At 37.1% G+C, this 21,725-nt stretch overlaps 1 protein-coding gene across 1 annotated transcript in view; it reads left to right on the top strand.

Moving 5' to 3' along the window:
* Positions 1-21,725, top strand: part of plxna4 (plexin A4) — a 222,602-nt gene that overhangs the window by 4,425 nt on the left and 196,452 nt on the right. Inside the window, exon 2 of the mRNA XM_032590154.1 lies at positions 15,756-17,098. Coding sequence (XP_032446045.1) covers positions 15,854-17,098 — 1,245 coding nt within the window. The 5' untranslated portion in view covers positions 15,756-15,853. The remainder of the gene's footprint in view (positions 1-15,755; positions 17,099-21,725) is intronic.

The raw sequence follows: 21,725 nt of genomic DNA, 5'->3' as shown, positions 1-21,725 counted from the left end.
ATATGCTTCAAAACTAGAAAGATTTGTCTGTGTATATGTTTTTATTGTTAAGAACATCTCTTGACTGCAGAGTCCTATTAAGATGTCACTTGGCTTTTTTAAGTGGTTTAACACATGCACATGCTCTATCACAGCTGCACTGCTTTTCTTTCCTCCCTCTAGTATTCCCTGGCGCTATTATTTCATCTTATTACTCAGTCCTTCTCTCTCACAGTTTCTGCCTCTAGCTTTCCCCTTCTATATCTTTCTTCCTTACTCAAAGCGCATAACTTTATCTGTGTGTGTGTTTGTGTATGGTGCCAGGCAAAAAGAGCAAAAAAAAAAAAAAACAGATTGCTGTGACATTGGAATGACCTATGAGGAAGGGTATAAACAGAGAAAAGGATGTTGTTGTAGACGGGAGGCAGAGTGATGTGGAAAGGCACCAGCGTATCAGTGGGTTTGCCAGACTGCTCGTTTTGATAGGACCATATTAGGCGTTTCTCCCTATGATTCATATGGAGCTGTGACTCTGATGTATAAACAGTTCTCTCTGATGCAGCGGCAGTTGATGTGCTGTGGCATATTGGTTCTATGCTTGTGTATGTCAAGCCAAGCATGACGAGCAGTAAATTAGTTTTGTTTCAGATGCATGAAATGATGAGAAAATTGCAGACTGTCTTAGGGCTTTTTTCGCACTTACATTCACTCTCATTTGCTCCTTCACTGGTGCCCTAAGTCCACGCAAGGATTAAGTTCCTAATTCTGTTTTCATCCTGGCCCTTGCAAAGAAATGTAGAAATTCATGCTGTAGCACACGCACACGTACTTGCATGCTCCATTAGTCCAGATCAGAAAGAAACCCACTCTACTAAATATTCTCTTGCTTCTCATCTGAACTGATTTTTCCTCCGATTTGCCCAACATGCTGCATTGACTATTTTATTGTTCATCCACTAAACCTAATTTTAAAATCTGTTAACTCTGAGAAGTTTTTGTACTTTTTAAAACTTTTTAAAAGTTTGTCATTCTATAATTATTAACACAAATTTATTTTATCATGGTTTTAAGGTGGTTTACAAACACCGAGACTTAAATGCAACAGTCTAAAAAAATAACCCTGCACATCACGTTGAACAGACCGCACACAGTAAAACATGGTGGTAGCAGGATCACATTATGGAAATGGTTCGATTTGGTTGGGACAGGGAGACCGGTCAGACTTGATCGCACAATTGGAAGCAATATAAAATCTGTAACGGGGTGCAAAATACTTGAGACAATAAAAGCAGAGACCAACTCTGAATATACAGTCAGAGCTAAAAAGGTTGGGCTTACTAAATTCATGGTTTAGCACAGTTCAGAGAAAGCCCAGGCATAAATCTGATTGTGGGTAGACTTAAAAATTGCTGTTTACACTTTCTATCCAATCTGGGTTTATGCTTTTATGCACAGAAGAATAAAAACAATAGGATACATATTAAAATGTTTGCCTTTGTGACAGAGGTATAAATCATTTTCAATTCACCATATTCTTGGAAAAATTGCTTGTAGGTCAGCCTTTTCTTGTTAGTTTGAGAATCTAGAGCTTAACCTTTTCGAGCAACAGTGCATGAAGCCTCTTCAACATTCTTTCAAAGGTTGTTTGTGGTGCGTTTGCTCCTAAAAGTTACCCTCATCATAGGCCTCAACTCTTCTTGAACTTTATTACTTTGCTGAAGCTGTGGATTGACCTTAATAAGTGGTGCTCTTTAGAAAAATTGAACTTGTTTCAGCTTGAAAAGAGAATCGATGCTCGATGTTTGGTGTTGAAAGAGGTCAGTGACTTCCTTTTTAGTTGTGAGCTCTCAAAGCATCGTTTCAAAGTGGGAATGTTAAAAAAAGACCCAAAAAACCCCCACATACACACACGAGAGCTTTCATTTTAAAAAAAAAACCCAGAATGCAGCCAATAACAACATAGCTGAGAATAGGTCTGCAGTTATAATTTACTTATTGAAATGTGGTATTGCTCTCAGTGACTGTTTGCAGACTTCTATAATCAAGTATACCAAGATTATTACTATATTTTATTTACAGAGACAATTCACTGTGCTAGTAGGAGGGATCCTGCAGGTTTCCTTTGAGAATTTAATGATAATATACCCTTCTATTTTTGTCTCATCCCCATGCTGTTACACTCGTTCTTTTACCTTGACACTTTCAGTCCCCCCTCAGTGTCGGTGAACATCAATATTCAGTGCTAGCACAGTAATTGTAGAACAGCAGGTTTAAGGGGAACCCCTGCTGCTTTTTTAGCCAGAAGGTAGTGAGATTGAGTGAGAATCAACTCAGTGTTATTCCTTCTTTATGATAACTCCACCTCTTCCTGTGTTCTCCCTGCCCTAAGGCATGTTGCTGTCTCGCGGCATAACTTGAGGAATGTTACAGAAAGAATTAGCGAGACTTACACAGGGTTTTGCGTTTTTATTCTTTCTGTGCAAGACTCCGCTTTGCCTTTCCTGAGTATCTTTTTTTCTGTTGATAGGATTTGGGGTGGCTTATATCTGTGCAAAGGCATTGATTGACTCGCAGCCAAACTCGCACCAGAAAGTTGGAGACTTTTTTTTTTTTTTTTTTTTTGCTCACTTGGCATAAAACCTTGCATTTATCTTTTCAGCTAAGTCTTGGACTTTTAGCAGTTTAGTCATTGCAGTTTGAATGAAGAGCAAGATTTGAATGTACAATTTTGGACTTATATACCAATTAAAGTCTTTCCATATTTAGTCATTAATCAGTTAAATAATAGTTTGTGATTTTTTTTATTAGGGTTCCAAAAGCCTGGGAATTTTAAAATTGGATACTTCCTATGGAAATTGAAATGAGTAATCTTGGAATTTAAGATGGAGAAGTCTGGCCTTAAATGCAAATTTTAAAGTAAACAGAAGAAAGCATATGTTGTTTTGACTAAAAACCTGTTTTTGTGCAATACATTTGAGTACATCTATCCATGGGTCTTGAACTCCAAATTTCAACGGTTTGACTTTTACAACTTTTAGAGGTCTCAACAAACCTGAGTTAAATATTCATTTCATTAGCATAATTCTGTAAAACTTGATTGTATGCTGAAGAGGTAATTCAGCCATTTGATTCAGGTATCTGGTGGGCTAGTGACACATCTAATAGTTGCAGAGCCCTCGCCCTTGAAGACGGGAGTTTCACCCTGCTGATTCATACTATTTTGCAATCCTGCTTACTGCAGGGGCATTAAAACTATGCCAACTACATCCTCTTTCGGCTCACCAGAAATTCATCATATCATCTGAATTTACAAACTGATGTAAAAATTGCTTGAGGGTTTTATTCCTCCCTTCAACCATTTTCTCTTCTTGTCCCTTCGTTCTGCAATTGTCATGGCAGTTGTTCCAGCTGAGCTTTGACTGAACTGTTGTGGGTCCGCCAGGCAGATGTTGAAACCAAATATGCAGGACCACACATGTGTTCAAAAGGGTTTTCTCCATCTCACTTCAAGCTTAAAAATGACCGTGACTCCATGAAAAGCCAATGCACGGCAGAAGAGGGGAGAAGAGTGTGGAGAAATGCTAAATAACAATTTTGCATCCTCTTGCTCGCTGCTTTATATGACTTTTGGCTTGAAAGCTTGTCTGATGTGTTTATGCCACAGGCTTGGAGCTGGAGGTAAAAGGAGAAGCATTTAGTAGTAGGTAACCAATAAGTAGGGATAAGCTGTGAAAAGTTATGTAATCAAGTGTAAACTCTGTTTATCCATTTCTCAGTTGGTGGTCTACTTCTCACGTTTGACTCGGGTGAAGAAGGTTTTGCTTGTAAATTTAGTTAAGAGTTTTGATTTCAGGTAAGTTTCTTACTTGAAAACATTACATGGTTTTTAGATTAATGGAAATAGAATAGGTTCTTGGTACTTTTTGTACTAATCTTTGCCATTCCTCTTTGCGTCTTTTTTTTTTTTTTGCTAATGTGCCACAGTTTGTATTATTCAAAGTTTAGACATGTCTTTAGGATAAAAGAAATTTGAGCTGAAACAGAAAACTCTGTTTAAGCTCTGTTAAACAGAAAGTGTTAAAACAGAAAAGGTTTAACGCATGTGTTTTGAGCAAAGAGTTTGATTTAAGAGTTTGATTTTAAACATGTTTTCCAAATTTAGGTTTCTCTTTTATTTCTCATGTTTCAGTTGTAGAGTTTATTCATCTAGATTTCAAAAGTTTCTCTGCTCCAGGTGGCAGATAGAATCTGTTTAAAAAGTATCTATACTCTCGTTTTTACATTTTGTCACATTACAATTGGCACTCAATGCCGATTGTGATGTTGTAATACTGTAATTACTGTCGTAATACTGGAACATATTCTTTATCTCATATTCTTTGCATTCTTTTGCTTTTTATTTTTACAGGTTATTAAAAAATGCTTGGCCTTCAAAGCAGATGATACTTTTAAATGAGCACACTTGTTTTAGCTAAACAAAATCCTTAAAAAAGCAACTATGTTTTTATTTCAATTTACATTAATGGGCATAATTATGCTGCATAAATTATTCTAATGCAATGAGTTGACTAGTTAACCATCAATATTGTAAACACTTTCATTTCTAGCTCACAGTGGGCTGCTTTCCATAATTACAGACAATTATTTAAAATAACTGGCTATTATTACCTGCTATGACTTTATGACAACATTGGTTTTACTGTTTGGATGTGTTTGTCAAAAATGGTGCACAGAAATAGATTTCCATGTGTGCACAAGCACATTAAAAAAAAAAAATAATTTAAGCACCTGATTATATTTAGTTTGTAGAGCAAGTTAAATATCAAGTCACTTAATCATAGGCATTTCTTGTAATAAATTTCTCATTTTCACTTTGACCTTTTATGGAAATTACACATCCACTTTGCCACTTCTGCTCGTTTATCAGATCCGGGTGGTAGCAGTTGTACGGCACAATTCACTGAATGTGCTTAAAACTGGAATATCTCAGCAGCTGTAAGGGCACATTTGACACATCTTGTCAAACTGCTCATTTTTCAGTATTCTGAGATGGTTACAGTCGAGGCTGCAAGTCTCTGCAGGTGTAGACATTCTGTCTTCCCTGGTGTGTCCCACATTTTCCATCTATCCCACAAGGCATAGACTGAGGTAATGTGTCCTGGATAGGGATATGAACAGGAAGACAAATTATGACATGATTTTTTTTTCCCCCATCAAGAATGTAGTTTGAACAAGGCTGTATGTCTTTTTCTGACAGTGAAAACTAAAAAGTCGAGATTGAAAATGCATCAGAGGTACATTTTCAGTAAATGTATCAGTGTCCTTCCGCAACTTTAGTTTGTGCAGTGGATACACTGCAAAACACAGTTTGAGGTATTCTTGGTAAATGACCGTCAGTCATTGTTGTCAAACATTCTGTGTAAAAACTGATATCCAGTATTGTACTGTAAATTTTAAAACTGAGAATCAGTTTTTATGTTCATGGTAAGTGATCCAAAATATTGTAAATGTGTTGATGAAAACATACGAGTGACTCCACAAAGATGTTTTTATATTAGAATTTTAGTTTGCAGTAGTTCTACTAGCTGTCATAGCCAAGAAGTACTGCAAAATAAGATATTTTAAGATCTTTCTCTAAGTTCTTTAATGCAGTACAAATATTACTGTAACTTGGCATACAGACGATGATGCACTTTTGGAAATTATTTTCAAGTACAAATTAAACAATTTCTTGTAGAGAATGAAAGTATGTAATTTTATAAAGTTTTCTTTTTGCTACCTTTTTGCCTTTTTTGTGGAAAATGCAAAAAAAGGCTTTGGAACATTCATTTTATGCATATATTTTTTATTTTGTTTTAATTAATTTACTATTGTCTATTACCATCATTTATTGTAGGCAGACATTTGTGATTTCTTTTTCCCTACTGTGACATTTGATCTATGAATATTTTTTTCAGTGAAATTCTGGTAACCATATTTGCCAGTGATTTACTGCATAATTGCATGGTACTGCTAAGCTATAGTTTTTCTTTAAGAAAGTACACTTAAACTGACACAAGTGCCATTTTTTAAAAAATGTTGATGTCATAATTATGACTTACTGGGTTGCATTTCCCTTAATAAATAGTATTTTCTGTCTTAGTGGAACAATAGGAGCTTAGGAGATGGTAAAGTAGAAAAAAATAACAGATTAATAATGGAACAAGCAGCGATTCTTGTTCCAGCTGTGCATCACAAACCAGAACTGGCATCTTAAAGACTTGACTTCTAAGGATTATGAGGGAGAGCTGTAATCCATGTGCTTTGAGTAAACCAAATCATCCACTGCTCTGATGAGGCTCACAGATGTGCATTGTGATCTGCTTTAGTGTAGATTTGTGTGTTCCTCTGAGTTTTTGATGGTGTTTTATGGAAGGTGTACAAAATGGAAAAAGTGACTTAAACAAACAAAACCATTCTCATCCTTTACCTGCATGTAGTTTAGCACCTATTTTTGGTTTTGTCTTTTGACGATTTATATCCAAGTCTGTGTGAAACTACAAAGTCATTTAAAAAAACTACTGTAGAAGCAGATTTAGAGATGCATTAAAACAGCTGTTTATCGTTTTTAGCATAATCATCCCACAAAGCCTTCAGATTTATCAAGCTTCCCTGTCTAAGAAGTTAATTTCAGAGGTCAAGTCTGTTTCAGCAACTACCTGCTATTACTGCATGATTTAGAAAGAAGGAGCTAAAATCTGGATGAACATTAAAAACAAACTGTCACAAGATATTTGAGCCTAGGCAAGTCTAATCTTGTAATGTGAACTTGTTAAAAAACCTGATTTTGCTTGAGGGTTGCTTCAGAAGCAGTCACTTTAGCGTGTCATTATGGTTTTTTTTTTCTTTCTTTGTTCTGGTCCCTGGCGAGCTCAAACCTGTTGAAAATTAACACCTTTTTATGATATCTGATACTGGAATGATAAATGTGTTAAGGATTTTTTGATGGGCAAGTGTTTTTAGCAAAACCAGCCTTGTATTCACTCACTCAGTTATTCGTGTACATCTGTATTAGCACTAATTGCTGCTGTATTTTACTGATCTCTCTAAGTTCTGTTGCAGTGACATTCTCTTTTTATTTTACTGTTATCTTTTATTTATTTTACTGCTATCCTGTTATCCAAAGCTGATTTATTCAAATAATGCGTTGAAAGTTGTCTGCACTGTCCCTCAAGGCACCAGTAGTCTTAAACTTGTCTGTACCTGGTCCACAACTCCTCCGCATCTTCTCCCTGAAGCCCTGTCATTATGTCTACATGTTGGTACTTTTCGCTGAAGGTAATTTGGCATGTTTATACAGAAAATTAAACCGTGTTATTCATGTTTCCTGACTTTAATTAGTCTGACCCATTTTTATGGTCCTGTACAGGCTTTTTCACAGAAGAACGTGAAGAGATAAAGTTGCTGCTGGTTTTCCCTCTGATTTTAACAAAACTCAACTGTCAATTTCTTTTCAAACACATTTGTGTGTATGCTCTGATGTTTCATTTCCTCACTGACAGCGTAGGCTTTAAATACAAATGCAAACAAGCCCTGCTGTTTTAGCTTATGTGTTGGCTCAATTCCAAATTTAAATGGGAAATCTTATTATCTCAAACAATGTCTTCTTATATTTGTGTTCTGGTGGCTACCCCCAGAATTGGAGAAGCTAAAATTTAATTAAAGAAACTCCACATTAAAACATAGCTTTTTAAAGTTTTTTTTTTTACTTTCATGTTCTTGTGCTGTTGTGCTTAGAGGCAATGCTTTGGTGGATTATAGTTCTAACTCATGGAATACAGTGATGTACAATAGTAAAGCATTTTCGTTTTGTACGGGTGCTTTCGTTTATGTGGTGCATCCTTTAATATATTCTCCTGTTTGGTTCTTAGCCTAAGCTCCTTTTGATATCTGCATTTTGTCCCAACTATTTTCTTTGATTCTGGGGCCTCATTTTGAGTTGTTTTTTAACTTTCTCTCTTAATCCATTAACATTATTTCCACTATGTGAATTGTTTATTAAGATTGGAGCTTCATTTGTTACAGCTTGCAGTGTGACTAGATTGTCTGGATATTGCTGAATAGAGAAGGTGAACATGGTATATCTGTATGTCTAAATGGAAGGTTTTATGATACTTATGGTTGTGAGTTGATGCAGAAAGATAACATTGCTGGGTCAAAAATCTCTTGAAGGAAGAATATGTAAGCTGCAAGGTTAAGAGTTGTCTTTAGATCAGAGTTGTCATGTATTTAAGAAACAAGCGAAGAATCCCAGTAGACTTGTACCTCAAGCACTTAAAAAGCAAGGTTATTTGAGTCCATCTCACTGAAATACACAGTCATACACAAATACACTATTATTTGGCCTTCTTTCAGTTTTGTGTGTCATTTTACCTCGAAGGCTAAAACAAGTCATGATTAGTCTGTCTTGATAGGGAAAAGGTATGTTTCAAACCAGTTAAAAAAAGAAGTAACAAAATTGGGTAAGGAGGAGACGAAAGGCTGCTAAAGAAAACGTTACCACAAATCTCACTCTAAAAATACCGCCCTGAAAGGAGAGGTCATACTGGGTAGGTGTAATTTTTACATGCAGTTTAGCATTTTGCATTTAGTGTATCCAGACTGGGATATAATTATTGTCTTGATTTGTTTGATGGTGATTGATCATTATAGCTCCATGAGTGAATCTTTGTCATATATGATCAGATGTTGATGATCAGATATTCATTAATTTCACTATATAACTGGTTCTCTGTTGTTGTTGTTCTGTGCCAAATTTGAGATTCCCTCCTCTCAGGCACTCGGATAATGTCTAACACAATCAGAATGAGGTGCTAATGGCAATCCTTCAACTCTATTAATGACTTTAGAGATCTAGATCTGCACAGATAACGCTCTACCAATCACAAACCACATCAGTACCCACTTCAGCCTGAGCCAAGAATGTGAGTGTGGAGGTCTCAGTGTGTTCATATGTTTGAATAAACTTACTGTGAAACACAAAGTTGTTTGAGTGCAATTTAATCAGTGATACTGCACTGTCACAATATTAAGATTGATGATGACAAAACAAAGTGCATTTGAACTCTATCATACAAAGGAGGATTTGTAATTCCCACCATATGTAAGAACAAAGACTGTAAGCAGTGTCAAAATCTGAGCGCAGCTGAATGAAAAAAGAAAAGATTAAAAGCACATACAAGGAGTTTCTGTTTTTATAAAAATTGCATGTAATTTTTTTTTACTCTTTCCAATAATCAATGGATTTTTTTATTGGTTTTACAGCAAAGCTTTGTTATGATTTCCGAACAGCTTTTTGCCTGTCTCTACTGTCATGTTTACAGTTTATCTTTGGTGATGAAGGAAGGCCACCTTGCCATCACCCTAATTTTTAACACCTTTAATATTTTTTATTCAATTGGTTTGAACTTTGACTAAGCTACTTAAAAATGTTCCACTCTAATCTTATCCATCTCATCGAGATTTCTGATGAGATGGATAAGACTGGCAAAAGCTTATAAGCTAATAAAACGAAATGAAGCGTAAACATAAAGCCAAAAGGTAATCCATGCTTTGGACACTTTGTTTAAATTTGTTTTGCTCACTTTATGGATTTTGCTAAAAAAAAAAAATTGAAGATTAGAATTTTTCATGTTGCCACTATTTTTTTTATGCTTTTCAGAAAAAAAATGGCATTAATGTACAATAGTCCAGTCTACAAGTGATTAAAGCATAAACTATGTAGTTTTTGTGTGGACTGAGAAAGAAATGTTTCACTGAAATACTAGCTTTCAGGTTAGACTTGAATCAAGCTGACTGAGTTCATTCCCAGAGCTTGCTGCTTTTGTTGCTTAAGGTTTTTCTCACTGAACTTCAGAATCAGTTTATCGTTGCTATAGCAAACCAAACAAGGTTGCCTTGGAAATTAATCTTGTTTTACATGTAAAAGAAAAGCGTTTTGAGATATAAAATCTTTTAACATTTACTGTTCTGTGAACAGAAAAGTATATTTGGAATAAACTGAGTAAACACTCAGATGATTTCCCTTGGAAATTGTTGTTTTTAAACTCAAATATTGCTTTAAATTATTCATAAATTGCCATTGAGGCATCTTGATTCTTGTAAACATTTTTGATTGCGACATGTGTAGTCATGATGTTCGCCTTTCAGGCTGTGTTCTTGCATTTAGTTGACATATACCCAGTTGACAACAGCTCTGTGGTGGATTAGACCTCCTAACCTTGATCTTGACAGGGTATCTTGTGACAGTAATCCATGCTGCTAATCCACGTCTTGATGTAAACACCAAGGACAACCCGCCTTCTATTTTCTGTCCTCATTTTTCCCCTCCCTACTCCTGCCTTTCTGAAAGAAGTGAGTTTGCCATCTGTTTATTGTATCAACAGGGGTCAGTTTTGTGGTGCTTATGTTGGACCTACTCTGTCCCTATTCATTACTTAAACTGTTGTCTTTTAAATGAAAGGGCTGCCCAATTATTATCCTACATAATTATTATATCTGGCTACGATTAATAATAACATTGATCAATTTTATTAAGGTGGAGCTGTGTTGCTCACAATAGCAATGGTCTAATTTTTTTAATGAATGAAAACAGTTGTTCGCGTCTACTGTAAAAGTGAAACCTATTGCCTTAAATGCATTCCGGAAATGAAATATTGACGTTTGTGTTTTTATTTGAGGAAATAAGTATACCCTTTGACATGCTGTGAAATTATTTGGCTTGATTGTATTATTTATTTGTAAAATGTTTTATTACATAAACAGAAAATCCTGTTTTGTGGTCAGCCAAATTTGTGTGTACTTGAGGCAGAATTGTGATGAAGTGTGTTCTGCTCTGTGGTGTCATGTTTGTGTTTGTGGATTAAGAGGCATGTGTACAAACATGCATTTCTATGGATATTCCGGGCCATTGAGGGACTTAGTTTTCCTGCAGTCCCGGTGGGTTGCTACAATTCATAGCAGGGCTTACTACTCTGTGTGCCAAAGCACAGCAGGCAGGCAGACAGACTTGGTTGAGTTTGGTGGGATGGGGAGGAGGTCTGGAGTCTCCTCCAGTCACTGCATCCCCAGATCTAGGACACACAACTTTACCTTCTAGTTCTTCCTTGTTTCTTGTTTTGCTTATTTCTATTTCTCATTAAAGTGTAATTTTCTGAATATTTTATGGTGTCTTGATATGTAGTACCACTGAAGACAAGCTTCCTCTTGTGCTACTACAACCAAAACTATCTTGCAGATTATTGTCTCAGGTTAATGACACAATAAGCTGACATGATAAAAATATCACATCATTGTTTTTTATGGCAATATCAAAATCAGTTTTATTAAAGTAAAAATATACACAGTGTATACTGTTTGCTTTATAGCTACTGTAAAGTATAAGGCAAACACAAGAGTAAAAATAGAGTTATGTTGTTTAGGTAACTTTTTATTTTTGTTTTTATGTATTCAAAAAGCCACCAATTAGCATACAGAGGGAGGAAAAAAAAGAGAGTTGCCAAAAAAGAGAAGATATTTCATACGTCAATCAAGTGATGTTTATCTGTCATTTCAGTCAAACAGAAAGAAGAGCTGTCATCTAGGCTGTTGGACAGGGGGAAATACGTTACTCACATACAGACAAAACACAACCAACATTGTGAGCTCAAAAACCATTTTAAATAACTTGTTTCTCAGAAAGCACTTTGATGCCTGAAAGGCTAATTTTGGGCACAACAACCATCAGAAAATACATAATAGATGTGACAGGAACCATTTTTACTTTGGCAACATTTGAGCTACCACCAGAGATGACAGTAAAAAAAAAAAAAAGACGACAAATAGGCTTCAACAAAGTAACCCCCTCCTATGAATGGTCTGATAGATGGGGGAAGCGTTTATGTGAGAAATTACTAGGAAATGAAACGGCTGCCAATTTCTTTTGGAAACAGCTTACCTTCTCACAACAAGAGCAAAAAAAAATTCAAAAATATCTTAGTTGGAAGCCAGCCTTGTGAGTAAACCAGGATTATGAGATGAGTGGGTGAAAAGTGGGGTAATTACAGAAATAAAAATGCTGTTGTGTTTTAGGGCAATCTCTCATGCATTTAAAGAGAATGAGTGGCAATGTCTCATACTGGGAATAAGAAAAGGGTGGCACATACATACACAAATAATAAATGATAAAACAAGAGTCGACTGACTACATACACAAAGATCAGCCAATTATTAGTAAAGGCTGCAAGATGATAGAAGACCACAGGAATGTCACTGCTAATAAACTATCTAGAAATTATCCAAATTATTGGCGGAGAATTGTAGCTCTACTAATTTTAGTCAAATATCTATGTATACAAAAGAATACGTATGTTAAATGTTTTTTGCATTTTCTTTTCCTAGAGTGCATTGTTTTTGCAGCATTTTGTTAAAAAAATGTTGACCCAAATGTTGCTATTAACTCCTCATTTCCAATTTATCATGTAATATTTACCCATTGGTTAGAAGTGACACCAGCATCACAGAACTTGCAGATTTTCTGGATTCTGCATCCCGTTGTTTATTTATTTTTTATGGGTTGGCATGTAGTGTCACACTTTTCCGAAAGTGAACAAAATATATAGCTTCCATACTGTCAATTTGCATTTGCTTTGAGAAATCATTGTTCCTCCTTTTTATCTCAAGTATTGCATCTGAATTTATAAAGAATGAAAAAAGAGCAGAGAAAAAGTCAGACACTAATAGCACGTGAAATTAAAGATCAACTATGCTTTAGAATGTCAGTCCCTCTTTATGCCTGTGTGTATGTGGGTGTGTGTGTGTGTATGTGCATCTTGTCTGATGTATAAATCCTCAGAACCAGAGCAAGCTTTAATTAATGGAGTTTGATGATTAGCAGGCATAGGCAAACAGCAGTTAAATGAGCCCCCCCCCTCCTTTCCATCAGTGAGGATAATTGCGTCTCAGCAACAAATTTATGTGGCAGACACGCTGCCTTTGCAGGGGCATCACTGATGAGGTGTTTTTAGAGCGTTAATGCTTTACAACTGCCAAACTTGCATTTCTCAAGGGAATCTGCATGAAGCTTTTGTCTTGTTTTTTTTATAGTGTGTTTTTTAGTTTGTAGCTGTAAGCTGAGTGAGAATGCAGTTGTGTTTACAGTATACACAGGAGAATAGGTGAATATAAAGGATTACCAAGCTCCCTCTCTCCCTTCATCATCATGGCTCACACTTTATCCCCTTTAGTCTAATTTCTCAGATTCCTTTGCTTTTGCTATTTTCCTGTTTTTATTCACCTACAGGAAAATGTCAGCTCAGATTTGCTTGACCATTCATCTTCTCAATGTGAAATTAATATTCTACTCCTTTTTTAAATTTTTGACTTACCTTATGAACTGAGTATATGGCCAACAGTCTTTAAGATTGCAGCAGCTTTCCTAAGGTCCCCTGTTTAAATCGTGATATGTGAGGTAGCTCTGACTAGGTGACACCAAGTGTAACTTTTTGGTGTATCTATAAATCATTTTGCGTGAAACAAAAAAGCACTCCAGATGATGTATCCCTGTGGTACAACATGGTACTCATTCTCTCTAGATCAGGAGTCTCAAACTCCAGTCCTCGAGGGCTGCTGTCCTGCAGTTTTTAGATGTGCCACAGGTACAAAACGCTGGAATGAAATGGCTTAATTACCTCCTCCTTGTGTAGATCAGTTCTCCAGAGCCTTGCTAATGACCGAATTATTCTATTCAGGTGTGGTGCAGCAGAGGCACATCTAAAAGTTGCAGGAAAAAGGAAAGCGGCCCTCGAGGACTGGAGTTTGAGACCCCTGCTCTAGATGCTTTTCTTCAGTGGGACATACAGTAGAAGCTGATCAGAGTTTCCATGCGAGTCGGGAAGTTAGTCTTAAAGGTTGAAAAATCATTTGAGTGTGGTTGAGGTCCAAATTCCAGCAGGATAAATGATGGCATATTTAGTGCAAAAAGGCATAGTCAAAGTAGACCTACCACTTTTGGGAAAAATGTGGAAAGATTGCTGTTCAGACCATCTCCATTCAGTCTGAGCTTGAGCCATTTTGCAAAGAGTTTTCATTAATAATTCAGCATGTAGATGTCCAAAGCTGTAAGAGACACTTCACAAAAACCCTAAGTAGTGGGTGGGTTGTTAGGGGACTCAATAAAAATACACACCATACCTTTCAGAGTATTATCGGTAAAATAAATGAGAAAAAAATCCATGGATATTTATCTCTTTTAAAAACACAGTAGAACTGGTTGTAGTTAGATGAAAATATATTCCCGGGGGGGTTTACTGAATGCTGTATCTATGCTTTAATCAAACATTTTGCCTTTTACTTAGCAGGTTTAGCTTTCTGAAACCAATCTGGGTCTCAGTTTAATTCATCTGCCTTGCAGAGTTATTTTATATTTTACTCTCTTGGTCTCCATTTTTTTCTCACCTTGCAACCTCATTCCTTTGTTTCAGCTATGCTAACAATGCTTCTTTGCACACACATCAGAACATGCCTCACCTATCTCTGGATCAGTTTGTATTCCCCTCATCATCAGCTCTGGACCTCTTATCATGTGCTGCAAACTAGCTATGCTTTGCACTTGCTCTCTTTATGTCTTCATGGAGAAATTGAGAGTGTCAATTCTGTTGAGAGGTTGCATTTTCCTCCACCATGCCTGATGAATGTTTGTATGTGCCCTGAAATGAGATCTGTGGCAAGATAATGCTGGATATTGTCTGCAGTCATTGGTTAGGAATGTTCATGATGTCTAATCATAGTAATGATAATAAATTTGGAAGTTTAGATTTGTGCTTTGTTGTTTAGAAATTAAGTTTTAAAGCTTTTATGTAGCTTTATGATTTGCGGCGATTTACCTTTTTTTCTCTTATCAGTATTCCTTCACAAAGATCAAATTTATGTGAAAACCAGTTATGTGAGATTAAATTAATGTTGATACATCTTTTTTGGCTGGAATATCCCTTATATTGATTCTTGAATGTATTGTTTACAAGTAGTTCTATGCTTTACAAGATTGCCTTCAGTAGTGTGAATTTACAATAGTTGTATTGGTAATGGGGAGGTTGTGCAAATGACCTTAGGTCTAAAGGGAAGCTTATTTTTGCAACTGCCAGCATTTCCAACCTAATTGTTCCTCTTTGGCTCATAAACCTCCCTCTTTGTGTGTGGATATGTGAGTGTAGGTAATTTAAAGAGCGAAAGATGGTCCTTTTTCTTTGCTAGCAGTGTCAGCAGGTAAGCTGCCCTATTGGGAGAGAAGAGAGAAATCGCCAAAGCATGCAGATTGTTACTCCAAGGGGAGAATCAATTAGGGGCATGGAGGCTGGAGCAGAAAGGCAAATAAAGATGGAGAGAGGCAGGAGGTCCATGCAGAAAGATGCTGCAGAGCCATGCTGATCACCTCCGTTGAGACGATGCATTACTCTTCCTGTTTTTTGTCCCACTTTCTGTACCTGATTTAATAGTTTGACACAAAGCAACAAATTAAACAAAAAACTTATCTTATTTCATTTAATTTTTGTCTTTTTTTGTCTAGCTCATTGATCCAAGTACAGATTGCTTTAGGGTCTCTAACACATGGCATGTACACCTGTTTAAAACTTTTAATTTGCTCTGTTTTAATCTGTGCCAGATGAAATTAGAGTAAGAACCACTTTATTTAAAAGTAATTTGTTGGTAATATTTGAGTTCATTTCCCAGATTTCACTTCTTTTTTCTCTTCCTCTCCGTAGGTGCATAATGACCTTCATCTCAAAACGGGCTTGATCCTGCAACGGTACTGGACTGTGCCTCTGTCCCTCTCCTCAACCGTCCAACCATCAGCACAGCCATGACATCTCAGTCAAAAATACGGACCTATTTTTTCTTTTGCTGCTTCCTGTTTAGTATGGTGCTTCCTGCGGGATCACAGACAGTGGTGCAAGCCCCACAGGCCCACAGTGCCGGATCCCAAGTGATCACAGCGTTGCTCCAAGAGGAGGGGTATGCCTCATTTTATGCTGAGGACCCGCAGTGGACATTTAACCATCTTGCTGTGGACTATCGCAATGGCAACGTTTATTTGGGAGCAGTTAATCGCATATACAAACTGTCTCCAAGTTTGAAGCTTCAACTGTTCCATGAGACTGGTCCAGATGAAGACAACCGCAAGTGCTACCCACCACGTATTGTTCAGCCTTGCAGCGAGCCACTGACACTTACCAACAATGTAAACAAGATGCTTTTGATGGACTACAGGGAGAACCGGTTGCTGGCTTGTGGCAGCCTCTACCAGGGCATCTGCAAACTCCTCCGTCTAGATGACCTCTTCAAACTGGGAGAGCCCTTCCACAAGAAAGAGCACTACCTCTCTGGTGTGAATGAGAGTGGCTCTGTGTTTGGTGTCATTGTTTCCTATGGCAATGCTTCTCCAGATATGTTGTTTGTAGCCACAGCAGTCGATGGTAAACCAGAGTACTTCCCTACCATCTCTAGCCGAAAACTGGCAAGAAACTCAGAGGAAGATGGCATGTTTGCCTACGTCTTCCATGATGAGTTTGTGGCCTCTATGATTAAGATTCCTTCGGATACATTCACAGTTATCCCTGACTTTGACATATATTACATTTATGGCTTTGCCAGCGGGAACTTTGTCTACTTCCTAACTTTGCAGCCCGAAATGGGAGGTGGACCTACCACAGGTTCCTCTTCTGCTGGTCGGGAACAGGTATACACATCCAAGATAGTTCGCCTTTGCAAGGCAGACACAGCATTCATCTCATACGTCGAGGTCCCAATAGGGTGCATAAGTGGCAATGTGGAGTACAGATTACTTGAAGCAGCCTACTTATCGAAAGCTGGTTCCATCCTTGCACCTTCACTGGACATGGCCCCAGATGACGATGTGCTTTTTGCCATCTTCTCAAGAGGTCAGAAGAGGCGTCCGAGGCAGGCCCCTCAGGACTCTGCTCTGTGTGTTTTTTCACTTCGAAAGATCAATGAGAAAATCAAGGAAAGGTTGCAGTCCTGCTACAAGGGAGAGGGCACACTAGATCTGGCCTGGCTGAAAGTCAAAGATGTTCGCTGCAGCAGTGCGGTGAGTATGCTAGAACAAAATGCAAATGTGAGATTTTTGATTGATGACATGATGGAATTTCAGAACCAAGTTAGACATCTAAGAACATACTGCACTGCAAGTGAAATTTGCATTGTAATTTCTCAAGGTTTCTTTGAAGATTTTTGATTTTCCTTTTTCATTTAAAGCATAGTATGTGCATCTTTAAAATATACTTAACTGGTCATAAAAAACAATTCACATATTGTTTCTAGTTATTCTAATTATATGCAAGTGTCTCTGGGGAATATTAGATGTGATTCTCACCGATGTTTCGCTAACGAGCTCTACTGCACAAGGGGAGTTACCAACACAATGTTCTTCAGTGGGTTCATAATCCCTCCAGTCGCAATGAGATGTTAACCATCCACTGCCTGTTTGAATCTGCTCACCCCTTAAACAGTGCAGCTGAACAGTGTGCCAAATTACCATAATTTTATTCTCCATAACAGCATTACAAATTCAGTGGTTCAGTTCATTTGATTTCTCTCTTTACGCACATAACAAATAAGGTTAAATTGGGTATTGGATGCTTGGGCTACCTTCCCCAGGAACCGCACTCTTTTCTTAACTACTCTTCTCTTGATGCTGCTAAATGGTTAGAATAAAAAACCATTTCAATCAAAACTGTATAACTGTATGAAGTAATTTTAAATGCTATTATCCAGGAAGTGATGACTCTGTCATAGCCATAACTCTGAAATATAAATTTCATCTTGATGGTGCTGAGAACATATTATCCTGACCTCAGTCATGTACCTACTCTGAGACATTATGATGTTGACCCCACTTGTGTTTGGTTCTCAAATAACTGTGTTAATCTATTAATCTGTCTCTGGCACAGCACACGTGCCAGGATGCTGTTCTTTGCAGCTTGAGGGCCTGATAAATCATGCCTGGGGTAGAGCTGTCGGCAGGGAGAGTAGAGAGTGAGGTAGCTCAAAGAGGTTAGCGGTGAGAAATGATGCCATTTAAACATTGCAGCAACGTCAGTGCATAAATTAGACCCTGCTGAACAAGTGACATGGACTCAGGGGATAGATGAGTTTTGACACTCATGAATGTCTGTATGTGCAAGTTTGGCTGCTGAAAAAACAGACATAGTTAGAATGGGGCAAAAAAGATTCTGTACCAAGACAGAAAAAGTTAGTCTGTTTCATTTTTTTTTTTTTTTTTTACCCCTCCAGGGGGTCTTTTGTGGGCTCTAGTGTCCCTTATGTGATAGTGGGCTGACAGGAAACAGGGAAGGAGAGGGGGGAAGACATGCGGCAAATGTCGTCGGGTTCGGGAGTCGAACCCGCGACGGCCGCGTCGAGGACTCAAGGCCTCCAAATACGGGTCGCGCTACGCCCTACGCCACCAAGGCACGCCCCAGTCTGTTTCATTTTAATCCACATTTTTATTTATATAGAAATATTCTTTTTAAAAGCTTCTTTAAATGGAGTAAAGATTATGTATATTTTTATCACACTAATGAATGATATGTTTGATTGCACTTGAACAATCAAAGCTAACTTGATTTGCCTGCAGGCATGGTTCTTTTGCTAATGTCTCACGGTTTGTGTTTATGAATGTTTGCTTGTTACTGTCAGATTAATTTCTTTGCTACTTTAAATGATGCGTGAACAGAAATGCTATGTCACACATCACAGAAACGTACTTTAAAATAATGACTCTCAAATTGTGCTGAAACAGCCATAAACACGCATTGTTCACTCTTACACATTTAAAATGCCATATTGCTTTGAGAATGGAAGATGACAGGCTGGTTTTTTTGGTTCCTGCTCTCAAAAATGCTCTAGTTAAGGAATCAGAAAATCACATGAATATCAACTAATGTGCACGCTAATTAGGGCTGTCCTTGTTACTGTCTAGAAAAATATTGAATTTCATTATTTTGCAGGTCTTAATAAGTACAGTTCCTTATAACTTATTGTGCTTTTTGTCCTCCCTCTTTCTTTTCCCCCTCTTTTCTCTTTTGTATACTTCCTTTTTGTTTCGCATTCCATGTGTCTTCCTTCCTTCTATCATATTTCTCTTTCCTCTACATATGTTCTGCTTCCCTTTTAATGATGAACTTTTATGTTTTTAATTGAAACAACTGAGAACTGTAAAAAAAACCAAACAGAATCTAGAAAAATCTGGAAGTTTTAAAGAATTGCACTCCATGTAACAAGCACTCCATGGTCTACATTAGGATTGTGATTATAAAACTTAACCCCTCACCAATGACATTCATTGCATCGCTAACCATTTCCCTTGATTCAAACATGCATGTTATTTCACCTAGAATTTCTTACAGTTAGCCTATTTTTTCTCTTTAAACCTGAAGTTAATAATTAACTAAGCTTCTATAAAGTTCTTGCAACACGTAATCTAAAATGCACAAAGCCCTATTATTTTTTCTGAAGATTTATCTGACCTCACATATTGGATTTTACTGTAACACATTGGATACTGAGTAGTTCAAGGTCACTTTGTTAGTTTGGACAAAATGAGTCTTTGAACCCGATTTTAGAAATGCAAGTTAATAATAACTGTATACATATTTCAGGGTGCAGGTTGCAGGTTTTTAGCTGATCACCAATAACCCCTAACATGCAGACTCTAACATGCAGTTAGCTAGCTAATGTTAGCCTGTGTTTTTTGCAGGCAGCTCTTGTTTATTGTAAAACACTGTCATCCCTATTGCCACTAAAGTCAGCATCTGGTCAGAGAAAAAGAACCACACACTGTTTTTGGCCTTTGGTCAGGATGCGATTCTTAAGGATCTAGTACAATCAAATTGACAATCTTCATGTCCTTTACAGTGTAGACCAAGGGATAGAGTAGAGACAGCTGTTATTATTTTTTAATGACGGACTGCATGTGGGGGCTGGGTGTGAGAGGGAGCTAAGATGGTACTGAGACTTGTATTAAATAGATTCCCCTTTATCTTGCCCTCTTCATTGCTCAGTATCTTCTTTTATCTCACACCCGTTCTCCTTTTTTTGATTTCTCTTGCACTTTTATTTTATCAACCTTTCAAACAGCATCATATTTTGAACATGATGTGTTTTTCCTCCAATTAGGGAGAGGACGAACAGCCCCAAGGCTCATTAGAGCGGGCTAGCTGTGTAGTCAAATACACACACACATTTTTGATAGTGAAGAAAAATATTCATATTTTGTGGTCAGTCCTAAATACTTTGTAATGGATGATGGGCAGAACCAGGATATTTTCTGTACCATCACTTTAGTAACCCGTTAGGATTAAATAAATAAGGTGCCTTGCAAAATATATTTACACTTCTGAAATTTTTTCACATTTTATCACTTTACACTTTACATTTTTGTGATAGGCAAACTCAAAAATAATTCAGTCCTGGAGGGGAAGAAAGAAGGATAAGTTGGGCTTAAATTTTTTTAAAACAAAAAAATCTAACAAATATGGGTTGCATGATGCTACCACCACCATGTTTTTACATTGTTGATGGTGTGTTCAATGGTGTTCTAGCACAAAAACTCAGGAAGATACATAAGCAAGTACAAAATATGGACAACTCAATATTTTTAAAACACAAAGTTTTCCATCACACATCTGGACAGAACCAGATGTGTGTGCCAACTTTATCATGTTTTTGAAAAATTATCAGTGCACAAAGCAAAAAATAGTTAACCAAAAATAATCACACTAAAAAGATGAGGATTAAAACATGAATAGGCTGCATGAACCTTATAATATAATATTATACACTATAAATTGTAGTAAACACAAAATTTGAACATCTTAACATAATTTTATGTGATCTTGTTTAAAGTACACTAATTATCATAACATTATTTTTTTAACCCCTTATTCATATCACCAAGTTACACCAGTAAGTTCCACTGGTGTAACTTATATGCAAGTGTTTTTAGGATGACAGTTAAGGGGGTAAATTAAATATTTTACCTCAGGTAAACATTTTAAATATTTGTTTTTTATAATAACACTTCTATCTGTAGTCTGTTATAATCAATCTATTAAAGCAAGTGTGTGCTGGGACACAAAGCTGCTGTCTTTGTTAGGGCTGTATAAAACATTTGCCCCTGCCAGACCTTTGATGCTTCACACCATCTTTAAGAGGCTCTCAGTCATCACTGGAGAGAGGCAGAGAGAGAGTCAGAGAAGAAAAGGAATGTACAGCAGAGGGGAGCGAGGATACATGGAAAGAACAAGTGTGTATGTGAAGGGGGGTGCTTCCTCTTTGCCTCAAATGGCCATGCTTGGCTGATCCACATAATGCATGCTCAACAGTATAAGTCTGCAAAGGGCCTGCATCCATAGATCATTGTGAAGTGGCATGTGACCTATAAAAAAAGCGCTGCCTGTTCCCTCCATGTTGACTGTGTCAGCAGAAAAAAACAGAACAACAAAACAGCAGGATTGCAATAAATTCCCTCGCTTTTTTTCTCTCATCCTTGATTCAGTGCTTGCATCCTCGGCCACTTTCTTCCTCTGCCTGTTCTTTTCATCACAATCTTAAAAAATACTAGCCTTATGTGTCTCAATCCTTTTGATTCTGTTCACAGATTCCTATATTTCTTACAACAACAATTTCTGTAAGCAGCAAAGGAAAGCCTGCCA

Source organism: Xiphophorus hellerii, chromosome 17 (assembly GCF_003331165.1).
Source record: "Xiphophorus hellerii strain 12219 chromosome 17, Xiphophorus_hellerii-4.1, whole genome shotgun sequence".
In the NCBI taxonomy this organism is placed as follows: Eukaryota; Metazoa; Chordata; class Actinopteri; order Cyprinodontiformes; family Poeciliidae; genus Xiphophorus; species Xiphophorus hellerii.
The sequence above is the reverse complement of the archived record's forward strand: the minus strand, read 5'-3'. Positions and strand labels throughout refer to the sequence as shown.